Source organism: Pipistrellus hanaki, assembly GCF_964339955.1.
Source record: "Pipistrellus hanaki genome assembly, chromosome: 17".
Taxonomy (NCBI): domain Eukaryota; kingdom Metazoa; phylum Chordata; class Mammalia; order Chiroptera; family Vespertilionidae; genus Pipistrellus; species Pipistrellus hanaki.
In genome coordinates, this window is record NC_140519.1 from 28349982 (window position 1) to 28360238 (window position 10257).

General features: G+C 44.5%; 1 protein-coding gene across 1 annotated transcript; it reads right to left on the bottom strand.

Annotated features, from left to right (window-relative positions):
• Positions 1-582: 582 nt before the first annotated feature.
• Positions 583-7154, bottom strand: CCN3 (cellular communication network factor 3). Its single transcript, XM_084864447.1, has 5 exons — positions 6958-7154; positions 6607-6832; positions 5235-5489; positions 3605-3819; positions 583-959 (listed from the first exon to the last, which is right to left on the bottom strand). Exons 1-5 carry the CDS (start codon positions 7039-7041, stop codon positions 663-665), a joined length of 1077 nt encoding a protein of 358 aa, XP_084720573.1. The 5' UTR covers positions 7042-7154; the 3' UTR covers positions 583-662.
• Positions 7155-10257: the final 3103 nt, after the last annotated feature.

Genomic DNA, 10257 nt, shown 5'->3' on the forward strand with positions numbered 1-10257 from the left:
ATTTGTCTGACATGGAGCAAGTTTATGATACCAGTCCATCTAACTAACTGTAACATTGTATTACTGTAGATACAGGTCGTTTCCTAGTTTACAACTAAACACAAAACTAATAGACTCTGGATTTCAAGTTGAAGAGCTCTGTATTTCCTGGTTCTTGGACTTGGAAGTTCAGAGCTGAGCTACACAAAAAGAGCTCAGTGAGACCCCTCAAGTCAAACCTCAAAATATGGTGAAATAATTATATGAAGACATGGGCAGTATGATGCCGGGCTTCCCTGTGTCATTCTGACAGGAACATTTTTTTGAAATTACACTAATATATAACAAAAGAAGATGAGTGTGATGTGATGTAGTCTACACAGTCAAATATATATCTGATTTCTTAAATTTATAGACATTTTCATTTGAAGTAACACCATAGAACAGTAAGTCATCCCTAAGCACTATCCTGAGTTTTCCTTGATTCCAAGTTTACAGTTAATCATATTTTCCATTAAAAAAAAAAAAAAGACAGCTAGAACTGACCTTATAGGTCCACAGAAAATACATAGGACTCAGGGCATGAAATCATAATTCTCTCGATTTTTCTTATATTCTTTTGAAGATGGGTCACACAATAGCTAAGGTCTGCCTCTGTAGATGGGGTTCTCCAGGGACCCTGGTTACATTTTCCCTCTGCTGGTGCTCGGCTTTAGTTCTTGGAGGAAAGCCTCATTGTTGTGAGGACAGTTGTTGTGACAGGTGCAGGTCCCAATGACCATCACTGGCTTCTTGATGACCTGCCCCGGGGAGCACTGGAACTCCACCTGGATGGTTTTGGTGTTGTGAGGGGTGCAGCACCGGCCATCGCTGCAGACTCCGCAGTACCTGGGCTTGTAGGTATGTAGGCTGGTGCAGTTCTTGAACTGCAGGTGGATGGCTTTGAGGGACTTCGTGGTGCGCAGACACTTTTTTCCTTTCTGAGAAAGAAGAAAGGGAGTGATGCATGGATGGTGACTTCCTCCCAGGACCATTTTAGGGGTATGGATTAGCTTGCTAGTTGCCTGCCCAATATCCATTGCTCTTTATTCTTTGCTAACAGGACATTAATTTTGTGCGGGCAATGTGGTCAGCTAAAAGTGCTTTCCCAGAATATCTCGGAGCTTAGGACGGCCTTGTGACAAAGTTCTGGCCCATGATACACACACCATGGGATTCTGGGAAATTCTTTGCCCTTCAGACAAAGATGCAGTTCTTCATTGCTTCCTGTGTTCATTTTCCTTCCTACCTAGAATGTGGAAACCGTGCCCCATTTTGCACAGTCATCTTTTGACCTTGGTGGTAAACTAAGAGTAAAAGCATATGTATGATAAAGAAGCCTATATTATCAAGCCACTATAACAGGGTTTGGTGTTGCTATAGCTAAGTGCATTCTTAGGTGTTATAAAGCAAAAGAGAATAAATTTGGCATCATTGAAAGTCCACTAATGTTTCAAACATTTTGCGAATGTTAACTCATGTTAACCTTATCAACAACATTTATTCATATAAGGAATAGTTGTTAATGTAAAGAACAATTGCCCAAGTTTTACAGATAATAAGTAAAATCTTAAAGAGCTAAAGTGATCAGAAAACATCTAGTAATTGGACTTGTCTGATGCAATGCCCATTTCTTCTACCATATGGCTATTTTCCATGAAGGCAAATTAAGTAGAGAATTTATTGAATATTCCATTAGTAATGGTTGATGAAGAATCCCGATATTGATACTTTGGCAAGGAATTGATAATATGTTTATTTCCTACTCAGATTTCTTCACTTACTAATTTGCCATAATTCTCTGCTGCTCTTAACCTTCCTGGGCACAGCCCGCAGATTGTGGGGTGATGAGACTTGGAATTCTATGAAATCAGTGGCTCTCAATACTTCCGTGTCCATCAAAGTCATCTGGAGGTTTTGCGAAAACATAGATTCTTGGGTCTTACACCCAGAGTTTCTGACTCAGTAGGTCTGATGGGGGGCCCCAATAATTTGCTTTCTAACAAGTTCTTAGATGCTGCTGCTGATTTGAGGGCCACACTTGGAGAAGCACTATTTCCCATTTAAGAATCTCTCGATAAGAAAGTAACAATTATGATGCTAGTATTTTCCTAAATTCTAGATACATTCCTATGACCTTTAAGAAATATATTTACCATAAAATATGTTGAATATAACAAATCCCAATACTAAACTTAGTGCAAGAAAACATAAATTTTGGTTAAAGAAACAGTCAATAGCATGAGATGGTAAAACATTATTTAATAAAGAAGTTAGTGTGTCTGACAATACTTAAGGGTTTCTTGTTTCTTTTTTATATTTAATATTTGGCATATATTCTTGCCATCAATGACAAAAAATACAAGGGCAGCAATAATTTAATTTTGGGGTATTTCATGTATCTAGGGTTTTGGTAACAAGGACTGTATGTATATGTGTGTGTAAGAGAGAGAAAGAGAGAAACAGATATATAGAGAGTAACAGATAGAGAGAGACTGCTTTGTGGGTGAACCTGCATGACCATGTTGCATGTATGTTAGAATTTCCTTATGTGTAGGAACATGCATATAATTTTAGGGATAAGGTATCTCTAAATGTCATTTCCAAATTGATGAAAGAAACAAAGTAAGGATGCCTAATGTTAACAGAGTAATCTATGCCCAGAGCTTTGCTAATTCATTCTATTTAATCCTCATGATACCTTTGAGGTAAGTACTGTCAGTGACCCTATTATATGGGGGAAGGAATGGAGGCTTAGAAGTTAAGAAAATTGCCCAAGATCCCACGGCTAGTTGGTGTGGGAAGCCAGGATTTAAAGCCAGACTAGCTGGCTCCAGAGATACGTAAGTCTTTCATTGCTAGAAACTATTTTATTTTGGCCTAAGGTTTGTCCAAGGGCCCATATAATAATTTAATTTTGGGGTAGTGCATGTATCTAGGGTTCTCGTAACAAGAACTGTGAGGTCATCCGAAAGCAATCCAAGCTTCTGATCTGCATGCCTTGTACTCAGCCTTAACACACTGAGTTGATATAGTACCAGCAAAAAAGGAAAGAAATGTGCTATTTTATTTGGCATATATAGCCTTATGCTGGCAAATATACTAGTTCCACTAAGCTTTTTAAAATACTGAAAATAATTCCCAGACAGCCATTCATTTCTTCATCAGCAATGTTTTATCAGGCACACACTATGGACCCGGCAGAATGCTGGGAATGGGGTGGTGAATAAGGCAGCTATAATTCCTGCTCTGTTGATTGAACTCAAGGGGTGAAATGCCCTCTCTAAAATCAGTTTCCCTTGGCAACTAAGTAGCTAGTCTTTTCCAGAAATGGAATGAGCTTTGCCATACCCTCAATTGGGGACATTATGATAATTGTCCGGCTCGTACTTCTTACCTGTGAGCCTGCTGTGAGCTGCCTGGGATATTTCAATACATTAAAGAGAAAAAACAAAAGAAGGTAAACTCACTCACTTCTCTGCCTTTTCTCTGGAGTTAACTCCCCGCTAGAGCTGACCTCTAGTCATCTAGTGTCGCAGTGATTTTCCTAAAGCCTGGACTCCAATAAGGCCAGGCCGCCACCTACCTTATCTGTGGGCTGCCTGTGCTCCTGGTCACAGGGCCGCACCATGCAGAGCCGAGTCCGCTTCACCATCTCGCATTGCGGATTCCTGTTGGTGACCTGGGTGGAGAAGCCCATGCCACAGCTCTTGGAACATGCGCTCCACTCTGTAGTCTGTTCAATGCAGTTGATACTCGAGTCAGAGACTGCAACTCCTAGAGTGGTTTCTGTCCTGTAGGCTATGAGAAATACACACACAAAAAAAAGACAACCAGGCAGAGTAAAACGTGAGGATCATAATGTGGTTCTGTCAGTCGTCATCAGATAGAAGGTCTCAGCCAATTCTGTGACTCCTAAAATTCAGGTGTTTTCAGGGACAGAATGGATTACTCTATTTATAAACCCCTAACAGGTTGCACAATGCCTGGCACATTGTAGGCATTTAGGAAATCTTTGTGGAATGACTGTTAACTTGTCTTTAAGGCTCAGGGTCCTAGCTGGGTGGCTCCATTGGTTGGAGCATCTTCCTGTACACCAAAAGTTTGCTAGTTCGATTCCGGTGAGGGCACATATACAGGTTGTGGGTTTGATCCCTGATCAGGGTGTGCTCAGCAGGCAACTAATCCATGTTTCTTTCTCACATCTCTCTCTTTTTCCCTTCTCTCTCTAAAAATCAATAAAAAAATATCCTTTGGTGAAGATTAAAAAAAACAACAACAAAGAAACTTAGAAATTTTAAGAATATAGAACAGTTTAACATCAAGGACCATTCCATAAATTACAGTGTTTCAATATATGATTTCTTACAGAAAAATGATCATGCTAAAATTTTAATTGAATGAGTAAATAGAACCAACCAACTTAAATAGTGATGAAAAAATACTTTGCCTTAGAGAGGTGGAACTGGTGATTTGGATTATGGGATATAGACACTTAGACTTTGATTATGAAAATTTCTTTCTCAACACTTCATATCATGACTTGGGACACATCTTCTCTTTTACTTGGCAGAACTGTCTGTAAGGCATGGCTAATGTCTGCATACCACCAGTAGATATAATCTGGCTGATGAATGGCTTCTAAAATATTCTTTACTGGCTCTTGAGTTTCTCTCCTTACCCGAAACTATTTCCTTTATAAGATGAAACAAAAAGCAAAGCAAAGCCAAGATCCTGAAGTGTCACTTGACCTTTCCTGCAGCATCTGGAAAGGTGACATTTCTCTGTGACACCTGTCCAGTGATGAGTAGCATTCTTTAGGGAGGCTGGTTTTGAGAATGCACAGCGAGTGTGCAGAATCCACAAAAGGGAGTGGGGTTTTTTGTTTGTTTGTTTGTTTTTTACTTGTATCGTTGTAATGTGAATAAAGGTCAAGTAGGATGGACTAAAATATACACAGTAGTCACGCAATAAGACCAAATCAGTCCCACTGCTGGAAAGAACTACTGAATCGAGCAGGTTCTCTTTAGAGGAAACTGCATACTTGGCTAGGAATCCAACCCATGGTGTGTTGGTCTCAGTGGGAAATCTGGAATCCACAGCTCAATGGCCAGAAAAGGAGGTCAGTTTCTCATTGCAAATCCCAAAGGACACACGTGCTCCTGCCCACCTATATCCTGCGCTGTAAGCACCTTCAGGTAGCCCGAGTTTCTCACCGGGAAGGGCGTGCAGGTCGCCTAATGCCTCCGTGTCGTTTGCGTCACAGATCCACTTTTCACAGCACTCCCCGGGCACTTCAACTTTTCTTGGAACCGGGCAGTCAGGTTGGGGTAGTAGCAGGTCCTCGTCACAGCGAGGCACACAGCCAATCTGCCCATCTTGGCAGGTGCACTGGTATTTGCAGCTGGGCTGGAAGGTTTCTCCACTTTGGTAAATGACCCCGTCGAACACACAGTTATCTCCCTCTATGGCTAGAATAGTGGGGAGGCAGGCAGAGAGGGAAGGGGAGAGAGGAAAACAAAATCACAATGTCTTGAGGACATCACATAAGGTTTGTGGCACGTGTTCCAAAGCCCAAGTGTATTGTCTTGTTGAGAGAGTCTATTTTTTTGTTTTGTTTTGTTTGTTTGATTTTTTACCCACCTCCAGTAGAGAGCTATCCTCACAAAGGGCTCTCTGAGCAAGAAAGAGCCTTCAAGGCCATCCAGCCCTGCCACTCATTTTATGGATGCAGAAAGAGGTGTACAGCTGAGAAATGACCCTCCCAAGGTCCCGTAGCCATGTTCCCAATGCTAAAGTTATTCTGCAAGAAACTCCTCAGATTCTCCTCATCCAGCATCTTAGAATTAAAAAGAGAAGGAAGATGAAGAAGGAAAAAAGCACTCATGTTTTCCAAATAGGTTAATTGGTCACATTGGGCAGAGAGTTAGAATTCCTTGGCATTCCAGCACACACACACACACACACACACACACACACAAAATCATTATGAGCTCGGGGCTATTCCAAGCTTCTAATCCAGGGAGGCAGGGCCAGCCTCCAGCTAGATGGTGCACCACGTGGAAAACTGATGCCCAACTAATTAAGTTTCACAGCCTGCACTGGCTGGCCACCTGCCTTTGTTATTCACAGCCCAGGAGAGGGGTTACATAGACTAGAGGGAGGGGGGCTTTGGCTCAAATAGGACAATTACAGGTGTGAAAACAAACCTGCTGGACTGCATTGGGGGAGCTGGGAGCCAGAGAGTGAGCCCTAGCGTCCATCACCCCCAAGCGTCCCCCTGGACATCTCCAAAGAAAATGACTTCACTGGCCCTTAACTCTGCTCTGCTCCCCATCCATCTGATTCTTCTCTAGGGAGGCAAGTGATTGAATGCTGCCCACCTCTGGCTTCGGGCGCTCCCCCAAACCCCAGTCACCCCCAGCCTATGCCTGGCACACAGTAAGCGCTCCATAAACATCACCCATAGCATCCTCATGCCTGTGATTATTTGCGCATCCCTTTCTGGGAAGGGGGAGGGATAGGAAAGAGAGGGCAGCCCCAGCTAGCCTCAGAGAGAAAGGTCCGGGGTGGAGGGGGCAGGATTACCCATGCAGATTCCAGTCTGGGCGCTGGGGTCCGCTCTGCGGTCACAGAAGAGGCCCCGGCTCTCTTCGCAGGGCTCCAGCTCCGAGCAGCTGTCGCCACGCTGGCGGGCACACACCAGGCAGCAGGAGCAGTCGTCCAGCACCGCTCTCACCCCGGGGGCGCAGGTCGGCGGCGTCTGGGGGCACCAGGCCGGGCACGGGTTTGGGCAGCGTGGAGTCGTAGCGACCTGGGGGCCACGGCGAGGAAAGAAGGAGGAACCTCTCAGCAGGATCATCAGTGAGGCAGAGTGACCCAGCGGGCCGCCAGGGAAGGCAAAGTTAAGCAGGGACACCTAAAGGGTGCGCCACTTACCTGTCCCAAGAGATGGAGGAGCAGGAGAGCCAGGCAGAGGCACTGCGTGGGCAGACTGGGGCTCATGCTTTGCGCACTCTGCATGCTCAGGCTTTTTTCCTCCCGCTTCTGCAAAACAGAGACTTTCCACGCTGTGGATTGGCTCTGCTCCCTTCCCTCCAGGTCCCGAGATCGCCTTCCTTCCCCAGCGCCACCAGCGCAGGTTTTATAGTGCGCTCCCCGGACACGCACAAGCCGGTTGGCTGCAGCGCAGGGAGGAGGGGGGGATCCGCTGGGTGGGGAATGGAATGAACCCCAGGGTTGCCATGGCAATTGGCCTTGGGTGCTGCTCTCCTTAGGGCGTGGCACCAGGGCCTGCAAGTGCCTGTGTGTGGCGACTGGCTCGTCCCAGAGCGCAGGGAGGGGCTGGGTGGAGTCCCCAGGCCGGGACCCAGGGCTCCCCGAGCGCGTGGGAAGGAAACGCCCGTTTCCTCCTGGAAGCTGCTCTGCCTTCCCCCAGGACTAAGACACCTCCACAACTCTGTCCTGGCGGCCCGGGCTGGGCTGCAAACGTGGGGCTCTCCTGAAGGGAGAACGTGAGACTCTCCTGAAGTTTGGGGCCATCTGTGGGGGCTTGGCCAGAGGCCCAGGGATTTAGTCATAAGGGAAGCATGAGCAAGTCTGTCACCCTTTAGGACACTCTCTGAATGTGCTGTGGGAGAGGGTCAGGGGGAGAGGGGGAAAAAAGAGAAAGAGTAGAAAAACAAAATGCGGGAAACCCCAGAAAAATAAAATAAAATAAAATAAAATAAAATAGGTCAGCAGTGATTGGATAGGGGATGCTATTGGCAGAATGGCAAAGTTCATTTGACTACTCATTCCAAACCCCACTGATTCCCAAACCTCTAGTTCCTAAGTTTTTATAGGAATAGAAGCAAGACATGATAAAATAAGAACACAAGAGCTTGATATAAATACAAACGTTTTGCCTGGTGGATAAAAACCTTGAAACACCTGTTAGATCATGGCTGATGCCCAATAGCCCATCTCAAAATACAAGAGATTAAAATATATATATATATATATATATATATATATATATATATATATATATATATATATATATATTTTTTTTTTTTTTGCCTTAGCTGGTTTGGTTCAATGGATGGAGCATCAGCCTGTGGACTAAAGGGTCCTGGGTTTGATTCTGGTCAAGGGCACATGCTCAGGTTGCTAGCTGGATCCCCAGTGGGGGGAGAGGGGGCGTGCAGGAGGCAGCTAAACAATGTGTCACTCTCACCATTGATGTTTCTATCTCTCTCTCCCTCTCCTTTCCTTTCTGAAATCAATAAAAATATATTTTAAATAAAAAAATACTTTTATTGATTTCAGAGAGGGATGGAGAGAGAGAGAGAGAGAGAGAGAGAGAGAGAGAGAGAGAGAGAGAGAGAGAGAAACATCACCAAAGAGAAAGAATCATTGATCGGCTACCTCTTGCATGCCCCCTCCTGAGAATCCAGCCTGAAACCCAGACATGTGCCCTGACTGGAATCTACCATGACCTACTAGTTCATAGGTCAATGCTCAAGCACTGAGCTACCCTAGCCGGGCAAAGAGAGAACTTTTACTGCTCCAAAGGTGACATTGGTTGTTGGATTTTTAAAAAAATTGCTCCCCTGTATTTCAGCTTTGCTGTAGCCACTGGGTTGGTTACGCCCAGCTTTTTTTGAGGATACCTGCATTGAAAAGATACTTTGTAAGAAAAGTTACAAAGACTGGTGATGTAATGCTAGACCTTGAAAAAAATAAATTCCCATCAGTCTCCAGTATGAAGTTCAATCAATGGCACTTTGTGTAAGGGGCCAGGCTGCCCCTGAAACTCCTGCCACCTTGGTGATGAGGTCATTTCAAGCCCCTTCAGGAGAGTTCTCTGAGCAGCCTGGAACTTCCATGACAAACTTCCAAGCCGTCACACATTCTGCTTTCTTTGCGATATACCAGGCTATGTAGCACTCAAAGCTTGTGGAGGGACCAAAGAGTCAATTTACACTGTGTCTAGGTTCCTGATGTGCTCCTCAAGTTGATGGGTTCTCATGGGTCCTCTGGCCTACTGATGCGTCCACCTGATTGCCTAACGGAATCCACCAGGAGTTGTTGTTTTTAAAACTGTAGATTCCTAGGTTCCACCCTTGACCCAATCAGTTGGAATCTCTGGTGAGGGCCCTCAGTAGGCAGGTTTTTAACTTACTTTGAAATTTAAGCTGTTTTTTTGAAATCTACATATGGAGCAGCTAGAGCTGCAGCTGATGGGCATGCTAGAATATGGGCCAAATTTTCAAATGTGACTAGACAGAACAAGGAGAAACTGGCAACATTGAGGTTGGTCTGACTCTTCTTGGAAAAGGGGAGGCTGAGCCTGGCCAGCATGGCTCAGTGGTCTAGCTTCAACCTATGAACCATGAGGTCATGGCTTGATTCCCAGTCTGGGCACATGCCCTGGTTGCAGGCTCAATCCCCAGTATTGGATGTGCAGGAGGCAGCCGATCAATTGTTGTCTCTCATCATTGATGTTTCCCCGCCCCCCCTCTCCCTTCCTTTCTGAAATCAATAATAATATATTTAAAAAAATAAAAATACATATTTTTAAATAAAAAAGAAAGGGAGAGGCTGAGAGGAGAAAATGTCCAGAATTACTGCTAATGTGGGCTGCTACTCATTTCTCTTGATTGCAAGTGATAGAAACTGGCCTACTTTCAGTAAGAAGACTTGATTGGAAAAAATGCTGTGGCATTTCACATATAATGAATAGGAGTGGTGCTGCTAGGCCCCAGAAGCACTAGGGTCTGGGCCTCAGAGCTATCAGGACTTCACCTTCTATCTATCTTTCTGTGCTTCTCTGTGTGTCGATTTTGGTCTCTCTCTGCCAATAAGTCCTTCAATTCTCCCAACCTCTTACTCTATGACCTTATCACCACAGAAAGTATATCATTCTCTCTCAGGCTTAATTTGGAAAGTTCCAGGAAAGAAGTTGGATGAGCACATCCTGGGTCATTTGAAGGAGGCAAGACAGATGAGGAGTGGGGAGGAAGGATAGCTTTCCAGGAAAAAAGGAATAATTCTGTAAAAAGAAAACAAACTTGCAAAACAGTACCGAAACTCTCTTTTGTCAGCTATAAATGCTCCTGGGTGAACATTTCCTTGATGAAAAAATTGGAAATTAGTGAAGCCACCTGAAGATAGCTCTGTTAGGTCATGTTTTGTGGCCTCAGGATAGATTTTATCTTCTCTGGACACCTGTCATCTCCTGCTTTTCTCCTACAT